At 38.0% G+C, this 19598-nt stretch overlaps 1 protein-coding gene across 2 annotated transcripts in view; it reads left to right on the top strand.

Annotated features, from left to right (window-relative positions):
* RASGRF2 (Ras protein specific guanine nucleotide releasing factor 2) overlaps positions 1-19598 on the top strand; it is a 203959-nt gene that overhangs the window by 63911 nt on the left and 120450 nt on the right. For both annotated transcript variants that reach the window (XM_075932213.2, XM_075932212.2), the window contains exons 2-9: positions 4357-4463; positions 6981-7128; positions 7607-7696; positions 12462-12715; positions 14741-14820; positions 15319-15512; positions 17561-17670; positions 18559-18677. In XM_075932213.2, the coding sequence (XP_075788328.1) occupies positions 4357-4463; positions 6981-7128; positions 7607-7696; positions 12462-12715; positions 14741-14820; positions 15319-15512; positions 17561-17670; positions 18559-18677 (1102 nt within the window). The remainder of the gene's footprint in view (positions 1-4356; positions 4464-6980; positions 7129-7606; positions 7697-12461; positions 12716-14740; positions 14821-15318; positions 15513-17560; positions 17671-18558; positions 18678-19598) is intronic.

Raw genomic sequence — 19598 nt, 5'->3', positions numbered from 1 at the left:
CATTTCTTCCTGGTGCTCTCCACATCTGCTGAGTCAGGGCCCTGCAGGATCTTTTTTATTCCTTGCAGTGTCAGAAGGCACTTTCCAGCAACCGCCTTCAATTGTGCATTGGACTCCACTCTATTTGGAAAAGGCCAATCATGCTGTGACAGCGAGTTTGTACAATGGGAAGCCACAGGGCTCGCCAAGTGGTGGCAAGTCCCACTTGCCAGCCGCGTGGTTTCACACCATTCTGTGTTCTGTGCATGCGCAGATCGCTCTGTGCCGGCTCTTCCAGGTTGTAATCTACTCGCCACGGGTGAGTAGATTACATTATTTGCCGAGCCCTGGGAAGCCATACCTCAGTACATTACACTTGACTACTTTTTGTCATATAGCATACATAAACTTCTTCATTCCCGCATAATCCTTAGTTTTTCATACTGATATTGCAAATTTGAACCTGTCTTCTTTCAGTGAGTGTTAATTACTAGCCTATCAGTTCTTCAAAAAGAATATAATATTATGGAGGAAACTGCTTTTACAGGGAAACTCAGCAGAATCCTAGATTAATCAGTTACAGCTGATGGTTCATACAATGTCATTTTTAATCAATTTCCTAATCTTGTGCCAATAATTTCTAATAACCAAGCATGCCCAGCATCAATCCCACTGTCTAGCTCAGTTTCTTCATCTTCCTTTCCAGTTTAAAAAGAAACTAAAATTAGGGGAGTTTGGTACCAGTGGAAGAAATAATATAATAGTTCTGTGTAACACTTCCTGAAATAGAGAATGATGAGCTTTCTTCAACTTGATGATACTGTTCTCTCTGACTTACTTTTGAATAGTGTGCTGGTATCAAGATGAGTTCTCTGTTTTTCCTCTTTTCCTGATATACTTTTTAAAAAATAACTTTTCTACAAGAGGTGTGTATGTTAAAATCAAGGTTTATCATCCTTGTAAATCCATCAATTTGAATACTGAAAGGACAGCTTAAAAAGGAATGACTGAATCTTTTGATATATGTGTAAAATAAAGATTAAATAAAAATTGTGTAACCTTCTACAAGTCTTCATTAAATACTTTCCGGAGAAACAATAATACAAATAATCTAACTAACCCAGATGCCTAATCCTAAAAATATAAATGCCGCTGTGTTAAACTAACAGATGAAAATGGTGGTAGTTGATGTAAATTTGTCCACAAGATAATAAATATTTACTTTTAATAACTGTAACGACATGTTCTCTGAAATATAGGTTTTATTACTACAGTCTAAATCTAAATGATGAGGAATTTGAACTGCTAATTAGAGGGCTGAGCAACACTAATATTATTATTTATATATCAGCAACCACACAAACATCATAATGTTAAAAACCCAGGAAAGTGTTATGGCTACTGTCTTCTTTTCTAGATTGTTTGTAACAAATGCTTTTGGTAAATAAGTTACATTTATAAAAATGCTTGAAGTCCAAGAATTACTTCAGGATTCTTTTGTAATCTATGTTATGGTATTTTTGTTTATCTGTGTTGAGGGATGTGTACTTGTATATGCCAGTTTGTGTGCAAAGTATCCATCTACAGTAGAATATATGACTTACCAATGGTTTTGGTGAGGAATATATATGCCCACAACTTTCTAAAAAAGCAGGTGAATCTTTTATCATTTCCAAAAATCTGCCAGCCATGCCCACCAAGAGCTCAGTCTTGCTCCAGTTAAAGTCAATGGGAATTTAACGTTCACTTCAGAAGGAACTGAATCAAATCTCTAATCTGGAATTTTCTCAGTCTGAGTAGGCAATCATTACCATAGTAACAAAATGCTTTCTATAATATCCAAATCCCAAGACAAAATTTCCATTGAAATCGCTACAAGTTTTGTTTGAGTGAAGGCTGGCTTGTCTGACTTTATATAAGAAAATATACAGAGGGCTGTGAAATCAACTCTCCTCTCTACCTCCTACTTCAATTACACCTAGAGAGTATATTAAAATGTATATAGAAGTATATATTTATTTTTGCTTTATTTGATTTTTCCATCTTTATAAAACATGGTAAAAACTAAAAAGACATAAAGACATACTGGGCAGAGTGATTTAAAAATACATGTACATCTCACAGCCTAGTAATTCTGTATACAATATGAAATAAATAGTTAAACCTTTATGTTGTTAGTGGAATTGTTTTCTGGCTTTTAAAGATTATTTTTAACTACGTTGTGTCATAAAAAAGATTCTTATCTAATGGTCTTTTAAGTGGGTCCTTCCACAACTCATTCAATGTTTCTTAACCTACATGGTACTCGCATTTAAGTGGTAAGCATGGTTTTATAGGATTGTCCTTTAAATGATTTATTGACCTTTTTCAGAGAATGATGTATCTCTGAAAATTCAATAGCTATGAGCCTTGACTTTCATTGTGCAGTCCATTGAATGTGAATGTTTTACTTTAGCTTGTTTCTATGTTGGTTTACTTGCCTGTTGCTAATTTCTGTGCGCAAAGTCTTCTCTATGAAACATCATTTATATAGGATTTAGGAATTTAAAGTTTAATCTGAAAGGAGTAGCTTCCTTTATATCTGTCTGTCTGTCTGTCTGTCTATCTATCTATCTATCTATCTATCTATCTATCTATCTATCTATCTATCTATCTATCTATCTATCTATCTATCTATCTATCTATGGTCAGATGGCATGTTCATTAAAATGATGTTCATTAAAATGAAATCAAATATAGCAGTATGTGCACTAGCATAAAGTCAATTGAATGTAATAAGTATATATAGTCTTCTTCATAGGGTCTACTTTGTAGTATACTCATTGCTCATAAGAAGCGGCATCTACCGACTCATAATTAATACATCTTATTTTAATAATTATCAATATTTTTCTTCAAATGAATAATTTTAAGAGTGAAAGTATTTCATAGACAACCTTTCCTTCCAATTTGCAATTAGAAATTAGATTTAAACATTGGCTTGACAAATTCTTTCTAAATGTGATTTTAGATATTGTCTGTCTATATATTTTTGATTGTCTCTTCATCTTGCTTCATTTCTTGATCTTTCTGTTATAAAACAACCTTTAACTCTGAAAATGTACTTTCCTCAAATGGGTTCTTGTAGTGTCACTGCAGCTAAGCTATGAACTTGGCACACAAAGTAAAAATGTATGTTGACATCACTGCAGGGTTACTATTTGTAACAATGGCTGGTGGAGCAACAGGAAGCTGAGTTAGATATCTCTGCTGATTAGAATGACCTTGGAGTTCACAGTTAAGACTCCAAAAACTAACAGATGCAGATGTAGGTATGTTTAGTTAGAAGAACATTTTCTCTTCTCATACTTTGCACCTACCTGAGAAGAATCATTTTGTAACAGCTAATTGCTCAGTGCCCTGTCCTGTAGTCCTTCATTTACAATTCCCATCGACTTCACTAAGAGTTTGGGTTGGAAAGGAATGCAAGACAGTGAATCCTTAGTGTGGTATCTTTTAAGGTATGATTTTGAATATATAGAAATTACTAGTTTTTTTTTTTTTCTGGTCCTACTAAAATGCCATCTCTGCTTGTACCTATTACTCCACTAGCTATTCTAATGTTAATAAGAAAACTCCTAAGATTCTGCTTCCTATGAAACACACTCAGGGCCTACTTTGACTTGCTTTACTCATAAGAGAAGTGCTATCAAAGTAAATGGCTCTTCTTGTGTGAATAGGACTTCATTACAAAGATGGAACATCCCTCAATAGAATTTTAAATCACTTCAGTCCTATGAGTGAAAACTAGAGGGCAGGGGAGATGGGGGCACGGCGGTTACTGAAAGGGAAAACAGGATTCTTTTTTTGTTCTGTCAGAACACTGAAGGCATAAACTACACTTTGTGTCCCTTGCGTATTATTATACATGTAGAGAAACTTTGAAGGTTTATTTGATAGTACTTGGTTTGAAAATTGTTTTCAACTGCCATTCATACTCACAGGAGTGGTCTTTCCTGAAGTAGCATTTGAGAAAAATAAAATAAATTGACCTACGGTAAAAAAAAAAAAATTGCAAAGTATGATCTACAAACATGCCATCCTTTAGCTACTTTACTGTACCCAAGTATTGCAGCTGCTAAAAAAATTGCAGCTTCTTCTATTTGGAAGCTTTTGAATAATGAATTATCCTAAGTATCATAAAAGATGCTATACCAATCAATACACAAGAAAGAAAATTAAGAATATAGACTAAACTTTCATCAGTTTAAAATGAACTCTTAGCAGTGTGTAATATTTCGGGCTTTGTTAGACTTTACAATATTATATTCTATGTTATGCCTGTGTTTTACTTAGCGGCATTTTTAAAACAACTTTTTTCCTTCTTAAAATTTGCAGTACTTCTTTACTGTTATATTTGGCCATGAAGGGCAGAAGCCATTGGAGCTCCGTTGTGAAGAAGAAAGTGATGGAGATGAATGGGTAGAAGCTATCCACCAAGCTAGGTATGGAACCTGCCCCTTAATTTATTCTAAATTCCACTTTTTGTTTTTAAGAAGATGGCAGAGATTTTAAATCTAAATACCCTCTCTCAAAAAAAGAAGGTAATTTAATTTAGGCATAAAAATGGGGAGAGTAAATTATAATTACATAATAAATATATTTTAATAAATAAAATCCCTGTCCTAAAATTTAAATCCAAAACACTTTCCAGTGTGCAAAAAATGGAAGCCTTGTAGACCTGACTATATTACAACTTTCTATCCACCTTCCCTCAGAAAGGGCCTGGGTGAGAGAGATGAGGATTGCAGCTTAATATGAAGGTCAGCTTTCACATTGACAAGAAGAAGATGGACTCTAGAGTGCAAAATAAAATTATTGAAAACTGATACCTTAATAGTTATTATTTGTAATTCTTGTATCTCTTTTTGATTCTACTAATAATATCTAGGATGTTTCCTAATTGATTTCCCCACAAATACAATATACTGATCCATATATTAAATTTAATTATTGGGGTATGGTATTATTAATCTGACAATAATTAAATGAAGAAAATAAACACTGTAGAGGGGAGTGTCCATATTTTAAATCCTTTTCATAATCCAGAAAAAATGTGTTTTTTTTTTATGATAGCCCTCCAATTAATTTCAGTCTGAGCTTGTTTTCCATGTCAGCAATATAATAGTCATCATCAGAATTGACCCTTCCAGTTTGTGACTCATTATAATTAATTGAATTGACAATTAGTATATATACAAAAAGAATAAAGTCAGAAATATGCATATTTTTCTTTTTAAGTCAAAATAAACTAAGAAAATTATTCTTTATTAAAGATTGTTGCAAAATAAGAAGTTTAAAAATTAAAAATATATTTAGTCAGAATAGCTTGGTATTGCCCTTTCTATATAAACCCTTGATGAAAGAGCAGAAGGAAGTTAGGCTATGTCTACACTGTGGAGCTATTTTGAGATACTGAAATATAGCTATTCCGTGTCTATTCAAGCAGCCTGTTATTTCAAAATAGATTTTGAAATAACCGGTGCCTTATTCCAATGTCCCTATAATCCTCATTCCACAACAGTTAAGGGACATTTCGGAACAGTGCTTTATTTCAAAATTAACTCGAAATAAGTTACTCAATTTGCATAGCTCAAATTGCGTAGCTTATTCGAGGTCAGGGTGCTGCATAGACACACGGTGTTCAGCATTTTGAGTGAGTTTTAGACAGAAATAAATTCTTCAAATATAAAAGCACATACTAAAGATTTGGTGCTCACTTGTGCAGTCTGACGATGTGCTGGCAAAATGCTTAAGCAAGTCCTTTACTTTAAACATATGAGTGCTCTCAGACTTCAGTGGGACTATTCATGTATTGAAAGCCAACCACACATCTAAAGATATACCTGTGTTGGCATAGTCACGTACAGACAGCCTGCTACACCAACAGTAGGACATTTCTGTTGCTGGAAGAATACCATATCCCTAAGCACAGGTGGTAATGTCAAAGGTAGCACTCTTCTGTTGGCTTAGCTATATCTACACTAGGGTTTTTGTAATGATAGTTATGTTGGCCAGATGTATGGGTTTTTCTCCACATTCTGACTGATATAACTATGCCGATTTATCTTTCAAGTGTACACCAAGCCTAAGTACTTTGCTGGATCAAGGCCGTAGTGTACAACATCTTACAGAATCCAGCTTTCTGCACATCCCTATTTAAGTGAGGTTGAATCACATAAAAAAACAGTCATGTGAAGAGCTTGTGTAGGAAGAACTCATTTGAAAACATGACACCATAACCATTTTTTTTTTAATCCAGAAAATGAGTGTGGTAATGCCTGTAACGGTTCTCATCACAACATACGGTTAGGCTTAGAGATGAAATCTCTTGACAGAAAGTAATATGGAGCAGGAATAAACTACAACAAAGGAGTTAAAGAAAAAACAATCATGGCATAATTTCTGGATTAGTTTTTAAAAATACTCTGTTGATCTCTCAAACTTTTTAAAGAATAAAATATTAAAAATAATTTGGTTTTGGTTTTTAACTACCATAAATATGGGAGAAAATCCTCTGAGTAAGGGCATGTTGCCAGAGCGATAGGTATAGATGGATAAAAATAGTTCTGGAATGAATTTGAAATACCGATAAGCAGAATATGAAAACAAAGATTAAATGAAAAAAATGTATAAAGTTCCTGGGCTAGTCCTGAATATAAAGAGCTCATATAAATGACTCTGAGATTACCTCTCTCTGTGATTGGGCTAACAGAAACCTGCAGTAATGATGATACTGAATTTTACACTATGTAAAAATACAGAATATTAAAATATAATTACACATTCAAGGTTTGGCTGCTTTATGATTAAACAATAAATGATATATTAAGCAAAAGGAACAGAATATTATAAGGTTTTTTTTATTAATCACACAAGTTAGGTTTAATTTGTCAATATTATGCAAAAAGATACACAAGTCAGTATTTGTCTTATTTACTAATTAACATTTTTCTCCCTAGTTATTCAGACATTCTGATTGAGAGGGAGGTCTTAATGCAGAAGTACATTCATCTAGTTCAAATTGTAGAGACAGAAAAGATTGCAGCCAATCAGCTTAGACATCAGCTTGAAGATCAAGACACAGAAATTGAAAGACTTAAATCTGAGGTATTTGCAAAAATTAACATTACTAGAGTGTCGGTGAATTGGTATATTTTGATTACTTTGTTACCTCTGTTGCATAATGTCCATATTCCTTGCAATCTATGTTGATCAGTGAGGAAATACTCTATAGGCTCAATAAAAACACTGGGGCAGAATTTTCTTTTTAAAGCTAATTACTTAGTGATTATTTAGCGTATTCAGCGTCTTTATATTCTCAAGGTGACAGAGTCTGGAAGAAGTACTCAGCCTCTGGAGGAGGAAGCACATCTTCATGCTATTTATGTACCCTGTGGCTTCATCAGGCACACCACTGTTCATTTCCAGAGAGAGCTGTTTCCTCCTCACACAGAAGAACATAATGCAACTGAAAGAGGCTCCTAGAAGTTCCTTGAGAGAGAACAAAGTCCTATATATTAGATATTGTAACTGAACATTTCTAAAATATTGAAGAAAACATTTATGTTTTTATTGTTTTTGTCAGATTGTAGCTCTCAATAAAACTAAGGAACGAATGAGGCCTTATCAAGGCAACCAGGAAGATGAGGATCCAGATATAAAAAAAATTAAAAAGGTAAGTTGTCATGTATCCTGCTTGAAAAGGAAAGATAGAGAAACATGTATCTGTGTGTATTTTACTATCTGATTAGTTTTGCTTTAATTGTTTCTTTGTGTGCTGCACCCAAATGTGGACCTGAGCATTCCACCTATCTGTATCTGGACTAGCTTAGTCTCAGCAGCTTTTTAACATTTCAGTGGTAAGAAAGCAGAATATCCAGTTGCAAATATACTTCATTTTATTTGCTATGTATATGTTCATATTTGTCACAAACTAGTTACATAGATCTAATATTGTTATAACTATGAAGTGGTTAGGAACATTTGGACTATCCTGGGCTATTTCCTTGTTGGTGAAGAAATATGTGACTACGTTAGTCACCATGGGTATGTCTACACTACAGCACTATTGGAATTAACTTAATTCAAAATAGTTAATTGGAAATAAGCTAATTCGAAATAACGCATCTATACACAAACTATTTCGAAATAGCGTTTTGCTGTTTTGAAATAGCGCATCCACACTGAGTGGACCCTGAACTGAAGTTAAGGCTGGCCAGAACCAGGGCCGGCAGGGCATCAGGTTGGGACTTAGTGTGTGGGGCTGCTGCCTGAGGCAAACTGAGCTCCGTGCTTAAAGGGACCCTACACCCACCCTGGACAGACAGTTCTCAAGGTTTCCTGCTTGCTTGTCTACCTCAATGAGGGACAGAAAAGTAGTCCTGTCTTGGAGTGCCCTGAGTGCCCGCACTCGGGACACCACAGCACTAAGCCACATGGAGCCAGAGCTGCCCCTGGGCACGCCTGTGTATCTCGTGGTGTCGTTGCCATCATACCGGCTGCACTTGCTGCAGGCTGAAATCCGGGTGTCCATCGGGGGGCTGTCAGGATCCAGGAGGCCCCAAGGGAGAGCGTCCATCCCTCAGAGCCTCCCTGGTCCTCCCCACTGGGGGCTCGTGCCCCATTCCTCCCTCACGTCCTTCCACTTACCCAACCCTAGCCCCCCCTTCCTGATGTCAAATAAAAGAAACGTATGTTCAAAAATAGAAACTGGGTTTATTGAACCAACCTGGGGGGGAGGGGAGGATGGACCTCTGGGGAGCTGGGAGAAGGAGGTGGGAGAGGGGAAGAGAGAGGGTGGGAGAGGAGAAGGGGAAACCTGGGAGGAGGGAGCTGGAAGGGGGAAGCAAGGGGAAGAAGGGAGAGGGGAAGCTCAGGGCTCAGGGTTGGGGGGTCTCACCGGACCAACCTGACTTTCATGCAAACCTGCTCCTGGGTTCGTATGTGGCCTTTGGTGGCCAGGCTGGCAGCTATCCTACCATAGACGGCCATATTCCTCCATCTAGAGCTGAGATCACGGAAGTTGGGGGCATCCCCCCGAAACCTGAATAAGGTCCATGATCTCCACCCTGGACCAGGAAGGCGTCTGCCTTCTCCAGCCCCTGTCAGGTTCCTGGGAGCTGGCAGATTGCTCCTGGGGAGTGGTGGAGGGCTGGCTGCCAGTGGCTTGCTGGCTCATGTTTTGGGGCCACTGGGTCAGGGGCCCTGGTGCCCACTGCTGGGTCTGGGCTGGCAGGTTTGGAGCTGGCACAGGCACTGTGGCCAGGGTATACCCCTTTAATGGCTCCGGGGCTGAGGGAGAGGAGAGTAAGCTTTCCTGGTTGTGCCCAGAGTGGCTGCTAGGGCTCTCTGGGAAGGGCTGGAGGCCCCCTATTTCGAATTAAGTGTCTACACAGCACTTAATTCGAAATAGCTATTTTGAATTTGGCATTACTCCTTGTAGAATGAGGTTTACCAAATTTGAAATAAGGGCTCCACTATTTCGAATTTATTTCGAAATAGCGGTTTGCCTGTATAGATGCTATTAAAGTTAATTAGAAATAACTGCTGTTATTTCAAATTAACTTTGTAGTGTAGACATACCCCATTTGTGCAGTTTTTGAAGAAGGTTGCTAGATAGTAAAAATAGAGCAGTTTATATCTCATTACTGCATGTAATACACTTTAGAAATGTAGAAAACAGTAGACTTTCAGCATGGTCTTTTTGATTTGTAATATCTTCAGAACGCTGTAGACAAGCATTCAAAAGGGCCTACACCCAGGCTTTATTTGGACCTTGCAAAGTTAGCACATGCAACAAGTGCAGGAGGAATTTTTAGTATCATTACTTATGCATGCAGGTATCTGTGCTCCAGAAATTTCCTTTGGGAGTTGCATATGCAAAATTTTACAGATAACCACACAAATGTTAAGTTATATTTTGAAAATGTGTGTTTCATGTTCTTACCGTACCCTATTTAATGATATATCTATTGTGGTGTGACTCTGTACTCGCGTTTTCACTCAGCCTGTCTGAAGGAGGAGGCCTGGAGTCATTTTTTGTGTCTATGCCATATCTGGGTTTCTCTTGCTAAATCAACAGGCCTTTGTACTTAAGACTAGCTAGGTTTCCTTATAGAGAGCCTACTGCTTTTCTATAGTAAGGTCATACAGTTGTTCAGTAAATATATGTCTTGAGAGATGTGTTACATTTGGTTTATATTTAAATGCATTTATTGAAACTAACATGTTCCCATGTGAGGTTTTAGATTTCCTTTAGAAGAAGGAGTAATTGCATATTGGGGTCAGGACAGGAACTAAATGGCCAGAATTATATTTTCTCTTGCTAACTCAAATCCACTTTTAGCTTGGGTTTTTGCTGCGTTGAGTGATGATTTCCATGTCTCACAGAAACAAAACACTGTATTTTTCTCTGGTAGTAGTGTAGGCAGGCTAGGTCTGTAGTAGCAGGCTTTAGTTATTTATATAACTTGCTAGAGTTATACCAGAGTTGCAAGATCAAAAACTGCCCCTTGTTCTCTTCCATGGGAAGCTTCAGTACCAGTTAGGCAAATAACAAGATGAAAACTGACCAAAGAGAGATTGAAACAGCAGAAAACAAGGGGGGAAATGGTGGGTGGGAATAACATATACAAGGATAATGGTACCAGGGCTTATTTTCAAAGGTACTAGTTCAGGGTGGGCAAGAGGTAATTGGCAGGCCACATCCGGCCCACCAAGCTACCAGATCTAGCCTATGGCCACTTCACCAGCACCCTTACTACACATTAGCTGCCATTTTAAAAGCTGGCTCTCCATGCATGCTGGTGAGGGATTGGGAGTCTTCACGCGTTGTCCCACTCCCAAAACGTGCTATGAAATTTTGCTGGAGGCAGGGACAGCGAGCAAAGTCTCCTCCCTCATTCCCCTCTCCTTGTGCTGGATTAGAGCCACGTGGAGCAGCCAGCCCAGCAGACAGGAATGGAGCCTTTCTCAGGTTTCTGCAGGGCTGCTGGCTGGGAGCTGCCTAGATAAGTGGATAAGTGCCTCCCAGCAAGAGCCTGCCTTCAGGCACCCCATCTCCTCTCTCCTCCCATTTCTCCGGTCACCCCTCAAGCCTTCTGTATCCCCTTTCCCTACCTCATCCAGGTCACAACTCCCTCCCAGATCCTACACTTCCTCCTATACCCCTCCCCAGGCCAGAATCCTCTCCTGTACCTCCTGGCCCCTGGACCCCAAACTCCTGCCCCTGATCATAACCCCCTCCTTCACACAAACTCCCTCTCTGATCCAAAACCCTCTCCTGCACCCCAGTTCTCTATCCCAAACTTCCCTCTACACACCACCCACTGTCCCAGACCCCTCACACCCTCCATAGAAGTGTGACACTTGATCACTTACTAAAATCTTGGCATGGTCTCCCATTAAAAATTATTGCCCACTGCTGTACTAGTATATATGTGCTATATTTCTCCAGTCTACTTTCTATTTCCAAATTTTACTGAACAGCTATAGATGTTTTTTCTAATAAATGGATCTCTTTAAAATGTACATGCATGGCATCACAGCTCTCCCATGCTTTGTGAAAATTGGCTTATGAATATGAGCATGCATAACTAAAAGATGCTTTATGTGAAGTACATCCTATGATATGTCATTTTAAAAGTTCTAATCTGTTGAATCTGTATATCCTATTTGTGTGCATGTCTCTTTCTTGTCTGTGAAGTTAGAAATATTAAGCAAGAACCTGTTTTATTAGTCTGGGTATTCTAGTAAAAGCCATTATTTATACTTTAGGAATTTAATGGCTGGGTGATCAAGTCAATGACCAGGGAATGGCTTTGTTTTCCCTCATCTGGAATACCGGTCATGGATAGCACCCCAGAGAACACAATCCTAAAGAGGACTAAAACCACAAATAAATCTGTCTTACTCTGTATAAAAGTTATGCACAGAGAAAGCTTGATTTATTTGGGGTTTTTGTCTTCTTTTGGGGGATGTGTTCTTGGGTGCTGTCAGTGACTTTATAACTGAGCCCTCCCAGAGCTGAGCTAATTCAAAGTCTGTGTTGCTTTGCTGGGGGGCTATTACTCCAACTCTGTGCCTTGGCTGGTGGAGACCAAAGCTTCTGGTCCAACCGGAGAGGGAGATGGGGCACCCCAGAGGAAGTTTGTGGGCTAAGTGGCATGACCAGCAAAGTGGGTGTTAATCCCACAGGAACGCCTGTGATCCAGCCTGTCACACATGGCAATTATAGAGCAATAAATGATTAGAAAATGCTAGGCCTTGAAATTAACAACGGAGTATGCATAGCATATTCGCATATTTCAAAATGAAGATAAATGTAATACAAACATCTCTTACCATGATGAAAAACTGTCTTAATGTCTTTTGTTTTATGGTAACTTTTTGAAAGTGCTTCTCATTACTCTTCTTGTTCTTCTGTGTTTGATCAATTTTAGGTTCAGAGCTTTATGCGAGGCTGGTTATGCAGAAGAAAATGGAAGACAATTGTCCAAGATTATATTTGTTCTCCACATGCGGAAAGCATGAGAAAGAGAAACCAGATAGTTTTTAACATGGTTGAGGCTGAATCTGAATATGTGCATCAACTTTACGTTCTTGTAAACTGCTTCCTCAGGCCCTTAAGAATGGCTGCAAGTTCAAAGAAACCACCTATTAATCACGATGATGTTAGTAGCATTTTTCTCAACAGGTATTTGATTTTTGTCCACTTCTCACTGTGCATCAATTTTACAGTAGTAAAGTTGGAGGACATTTTGTTTTGACTTTTACCCTGTGCAACTGTAACCGCCACCGGGTGGATTTGAACCTGGGGCTTCTGGAGCTGAGCATAGGAGCCTCTACCCTCTGAGCTAAAAGCCAGCTGGCTCTCAGCTCATGCTGTAGAGGTCTCTTGATCTTAACTGTTGCTGTGGTCTAGGTACTACTTGCATTGCTCAGTAACCACACTATGACTGTGTCTACACTGGTGCAGTCTTGCGCCAAAGGGGCTGCTCTTGCGCAAACTTGCTGCCTGTCTACACTGGCCGTGTGTTCTTGTGCAAGTAAACTGATGCTCTGCTGTATGAAATCAGGGCTTCTTGCACAAGAACTATGATGCTCCCGCTCAGGAATAAGCCCTTTTGCGCAAACTGTTCTTGGGCAAGAGGCCAGTGTAGCCAGGCAATATGAATTTCTTGCGCAAGAAAGTCCTATGGTTAAAATGGCCATCAGAGCTTTCTTGCGCAAGAGAGTGTCTACAGTGGCATGGATGCTCTTGCGCAAAAGCACATGCCCAGTGTAGACGCTCTCTTGCACAACTACTTTAACGCAAGAACTCTTGCGCTAAAGAGTTTTTGCACAAGATCATGCCAGTAGCCTAGGTTTGTGGGTTACACAACCTCATTTAAATAAACACTATTGTCTGGGTTGTAAGTTAGAGTATGATCTGTTTCCCCCTGTTTTAAATTATACCTGTTTGACCTCTCTGTAGACCCACATTCTGCTTTTTCCTCTGCTGCAATAGGGAAAGCACAACTTCACAATGCAGTTCCTGTGCACTGGGGAAAAAACTTTTCCTTCCTTTCTTCCTCTATGTCTGTGTCTCAGACAAGACAGGGCTTAATGAACTCAGATGGTCCTGGTACATCTTAAGGATGAGTTGCTGAATTTTGTTATTTTATTTTGTCCTGCCTAAAGAACCTCTTTCTCACTTGTCTGTCCCTCCAGATCAACTTTCCCTGCAAGTCAGAATTATTCTTTGTGCCAAATAGCTTGATACTATAGCACACAGATAATATAATGGCAAGTGAATGAAAAATGGACAACTGGTCAGACTGAATGAGGAGTGGGGTTAGGTGTATGCTTCTCATTATAAACACAATTTTGGAGGCTTGTAAGGCATTTATTGGAGTGAATGAGAATGCCCCAACCATTTCAAACTTGGAGTTGTACAGTCAATGCTTACTGCATAGTATTCCAACTATTGTTTAATTAGTAACTTAGCTTTCTGGCTTTGTTAATTCAGAGAACCAAGTGTCGTTCTGGGGCCTTTGAAACATGCATGGGCCATACTGTTTGATCTTTCATGCTGATTTCCTTGTTCTGCGTGTTTCCTTCCTAATGTCTGCAAGTCAAACAGCTGAACTCAGAGAAGGAAATCATAATTATGAGCAGTTTTGTTTATGTGCCCTGTGAGATTTCTTTTCAAGATCCAAATGCACTATTGCATAAATAACTCCAGTAAGTTATATTGTCATTAATCTCACAAGATGTTCAATTTTAAAGCCCACACTGAAATAAAAAACAGTAAGGTACGCTGGTGCAATGCAAGCCTGAAAAACTAGAATAAAGCTGAATATGTTTCTGTGTCTTACTGCTGTGTTTAAGTTAACATAATGCTTTGTCCAAAATACTGCTGCATTAGGTACACATGCTTAATAAAGTATGTGGAAGTTGTGATTTAATAAGCAATTTTAATCAAATAGCTAAACATTTGGAATACATATCCATGTAATCTGCTATAAGTGTTTTATAAAGATGTTACTATACATTAAAAAAAAAGTTGAATTTTTAGTTGTTAAAGACTAAAAATGAAAGCAACATATTGATGCAAATGTTGATTTCCATAATATTGTGAGTGCACAAAGTGCAAAATATACTAATAGGAAATTATTTTTGTAGTGAAATTAGAAAATAAGGTTTGAATTTTCTTATTCTTTCAATACTTCTTTTTCAGTGAAACTATAATGTTTCTTCATGAAATATTTCATCAAGGATTAAAAGCAAGGATAAGTAATTGGCCCACTTTAATTTTAGGTAAGTTACTATTATCTGTAATCAGACTGAGATTTTCATGTCACTTTTTACCATTGGGTGACTTTTAAAAATTAGATTATCCCTTTTATATACTGCACATTTACATAACTAATGATATACACATATTTGTATATGGTTATTATGGATGGAGGAAAATTGTCAATTTATCAGTATTTTTGTGGGGAATAACAGGCCACCTCAGAGGCATGAGGGCTCCTTTTGAGGTCAGTCTATTGGAGGACTTCCTTGGGATCAGCCTCTGCCTAAAGACTTGTCTCACCTCAGCACAGTACCTGAACTTTCCATTGTCATTTGGAAGCTACTGTATAATCAGGATGGTTATGCTTTTTCAAGAGAGGGACAAAATTTATGTGACTCTCCAGTAATAATGAAAATGGAGCTGATCATAATGCCACCTCTGTAGAGCCAACTCTTTTGTGTGTGTGTAAGATATGGATATCCAGAAAAAAGGGTTATCTTGATCTTTTTTTTTTCTAGCCGACTTATTTGATATTTTGCTGCCAATGCTGAACATTTATCAAGAATTTGTTCGGAATCATCAATACAGTCTTCAAGTACTTGCAAACTGTAAGCAAAACAGAGATTTTGACAAACTCTTGAAGCAATATGAAGCCAACCCAGCTTGCGAGGGGCGAATGCTGGAAACATTCCTTACTTACCCTATGTTTCAGGTAGTCACTCTACATGTTCGTGATTGTTCATTTGTAAAATTAATTTTCATAATTTAGTGTTGCAATAATTAATATCAGTTGAAGGTAACTAATTGCTTCATAACAATTGAATGAAAATGAATTTAGTCATTTGTTTATCTCATTATTATTCTGATATTGTTTGCATGTGGAATCATAGTCTCAAAACTGCACAGGTTCCAGAAAGAGGAATGTGGGGGGAGGAATTGTGCCTAAATAAAAACAAAGAAGCAGATCCTCTAACTTGATGTGCTCCAACAGCATGAAGCAGTCTATAGGGAGCCACACTCCAGCTGCTGCAATTTAGAGCAGCCGCAAGTCTTGTATAATCTGAGTTAATGGTGGGACCAGGTAGATAATCAAGGAGCAGATTTTAACTCCCTGACAAACTCCTCTGCTCTTCAGAGATCAACTTCTGCTAAGTCTGGTGAAGAATCTTTCCTAATAATTTGAAAAAGTGTATTGTACTTCTGATAACATGTCATGGTTTAATTGGATGAATTATTTTCATTTGTTTGCAAGGTTTTATAGATTATCACCCTAGTTGCTTTGCAGCAAATACATTTGGCATAATTATTTACTTAATTATTAAAATTCTTTCTTCATTTATGTAATTTTTGCAAATGAAAGTGTTCCTGATATAAAAATGGGGTTGGAGAATGAGCTGGCTTCTCAACTCATCTAAGTGTTTCCTCCAGATAAATGCTGAATATAAAAATACTACAAATTGTCTGGTAGCACTTTATAGATTAACAAAACATGTAGATGTATCATGAGCTTTCGTGGGTACAGCCCACTTCTTCAGATGACCAGAGTTTTGAATTTAGGATGTGCAGAACCAAAATGAATGGGGGGGGGGGGGAGAGAAGGAAAATACTGACATTTGTATAAACAATACTATTTAATAGCCATATCTGAGTGAAGGGTTTACTTTCATTAGCACCTGTAGAGATCCAAAAAGGGGATGGTATCTTAATTACTGATTTCTTATTGATGTTATTATCTTAATCATTGATTACCTTATTCATATATGTTATGCAGATTCGCAACCCCTTTGGCTAGGATTTTTAACCGATGTGAAAGGAAGGTAAAAGTGACTAGGAATTTTGAGTGCCTCCATTTTTGAAACACTTTAAATTGGTTTCATTTTCAGCTGCCATTCTCCAGTCACCCATCTCTGAGGGCAGCTCTGCCACCAGCATCAGTGCAGAAGTGAGGATGGCCTGGTATGGTATTGCCATATTCACTTCTGCTCTGCTGGTGGAGGTGGGTTTGACCCTGTCCCAGAAGCAGCCTGTGCTCAGGAAATGGAAGTCCTGTCCTTTCATCGCCTGGCTAAGCCTAGCAGCTGGAGCCCTCCAACCAGGGCTCCCCATCCTTGTGCTCAGAAATTAAAGGGGCTTAGAGCTGGCCATGTGTCTATGGGGGATTGACCACAGCACCCCCATCCTGAGCCTGGCACCGTGGCTAGTTGCCCACATGAAAGGCCATTCATGCTCTCCTCTCAGAAATAACAACCTCCTATACCATGCCACTCTTACCTCTGTAATGCTGGTGATATTAGCTTGGCCTTCAGTGCTTGGTACCCAGTCAGTACAGTACTCTCTAACGCTGAAGGCAGCACAGACACAAAAGTGGCAATGCTGTAACCTCCCAATAGCCCTATTTCTATGTATTTCACAGTTGTGAATTCAGTAAGACCCTAAACATTATTAATAGAACTGGTAACCTCAGGGAATCTTAATTTCTTCAAACTGAAAAAATCATACCTGACATAAGACAGCTACACTAGAACATTTGTAAAGGCACTCAGACTATTGGAAATTAATAAAAAATAGACTTGACCAATTTGTGATATTTTTTGAGGATTTTTCTTGTACTTAGCAGCCCATCTTGAATTTGTAGCAAAAATTCTAACTGAGCAGGGACATGGATATTGTCAGTGAGTGACTAATCTGCTAGAAATTTAGAGATCAGTTGGTATTATTGCTTATAATAAAAATGTTGATACTGTATTTCATTTGTTTAAGATTCCTAGATATATTATAACTCTTCATGAACTCCTGGCTCATACACCCCATGAACACGTGGAAAGAAAGAGCCTAGAATTTGCTAAATCTAAACTAGAAGAACTTTCAAGGTAAGATTCTGTCCCTTGTATATAGTAAGCTTGAAAGGAAAGTTCTGAAATATAGAAACAATTATTTAATACTTTTAAATTTTTTATGTTAAAATTTGACTCTTTTTTACCAAGGCAAAGCTAAATAACGATTGCTGTTTGTGGGCTTTGCAGAGGTTCAAAAGTGTGTGGATGTGTTCACAAAAAATTTGGATGCTCAGAGGATGGTGATTTACAATTCAATAAAGCATCACTGTTCAGCAGTGCATTTAAACACGCAGTCCTGAACTGGAACCTTAATGCGTAGAGAAGAGATATAGAGAGAGGCATAGGAGGAGGAAACAAGGTATCACATCTGGTATTGTTAGAATAAGTAAAGGCTGCAAGATGGCCCATGAGAGCAGATCTAAGATACAAATTGGAGCAGAGTTATGGAAGACCTTGAAATCATGGACAAACAATCTAAATTGAATAGATAAAGAGGGCCAATCGCCTGCCTCCAGTAGGATGGTGTCCAAATCTGCTGTGCAAAAAAGATGGCCTTAGCAGCTTCAGAAAGTTCAGATAGGTAGCATTAATGAGACTTGGCCAACACGCAAGTCATTCAAAACTTTGGTGAGAGCAGTTTCAGAAGTAGTAAAAGTAGAGTACTTAGACTGGAATGAAATCATGAATGAATAGGAGGTTGAAGCAAGGATTATAAACCTTGTTTTTCTTTTTAACAGCTATTTTTATTACTACCTTGTGTTGACCAGCAGGTTGTATTAAAAACTGACGTATAATAGTTCTTCTGGAGAATTCTTGGGGAGGCTAACTATTTTTACATTTACTTTGATAGCAATATATATGAATACTGCAAAATACTTTTCATGGGATTAAAAATCCTCTTTTTTTCATTGTGCCTGACAGGGTGATGCATGATGAAGTGAGTGACACAGAAAATATCCGGAAAAATTTAGCCATAGAACGAATGATAGTAGAAGGCTGTGATATATTATTAGATACCAGCCAAACGTTTATACGTCAAGGTAAGGCTTGTTTTTAAATATGTCTGTGTGTACATGTATTGTAACGAGAAATGTAATTCTACTGTTTTTTTATAATGTTGGCATCATTGGGAAGATGACACTGCTGGTGCCCAACATCACAAGGCTGATGTCCACATACAATAAGTGACAGGTTGCCCCTATGACAAATAGCTTTGGGTTACAGTTGAGCCCCACTTCTGTGCTGTTTTTTTCAGGGGCCATGAAAAACAGCAGCACAATAATAGTAAAGCACCCATGGGAAAGTAGCGTACATACAGACTGGACTATCATCTTCAATGGACCAGAAATTATCTACAGCTCCACGGAGAACAGGTCCGTCTGGCCAATTGATGTTGCAATCTCAGATGATGCCAACATTCAGACAAAAACACAAGAGAAGCTAGAAGTACTTGAAGCTTTGTCAAATGGTGGAGAGATTGTGAAGAATGAAAACAGCTGTCTGTTGTTCCCATTTTTCATTTGTGCTTCAGGAACAGGTCAAAATGCTATAATTTAACTACTTGATAACCTTTGCTACCAGATGGATATTTCACTGACAAGCGGCTGAAATCAGATATTAGAGCATGACAACATTGTATATGTATTTGAATTCATGAGGTATTAGAGCATGACAACATTATATATGTATTTGTGTTCACGAGAAAAAAGCATTTTGTTTCAAGAACTCTAGTAAAAGCTCAGCATAAGTGGCAGAAACATTCCTGCAAAAAGAAACTGTGAAGATCAGCATACTGCATAAGAGTCAAATTCACTAGTATGTAGTAGTTTGTAACACGAGATAGAGGAAAACACTGCAACCTTTGTATTAATAGTTTTTAAAAGAGTTTCCTTTGAAGTTCATAAATAGTAGTGATGGACTTAATGATAAAAGTCCACATCATTGTAATGAAAATAAAACTT

The sequence above is a fragment of the Pelodiscus sinensis genome, chromosome 6 (assembly GCF_052426305.1).
Source record: "Pelodiscus sinensis isolate ZL-2025 chromosome 6, ASM5242630v1, whole genome shotgun sequence".
In the NCBI taxonomy this organism is placed as follows: Eukaryota; Metazoa; Chordata; order Testudines; family Trionychidae; genus Pelodiscus; species Pelodiscus sinensis.
The sequence above is the reverse complement of the archived record's forward strand: the minus strand, read 5'-3'. Positions and strand labels throughout refer to the sequence as shown.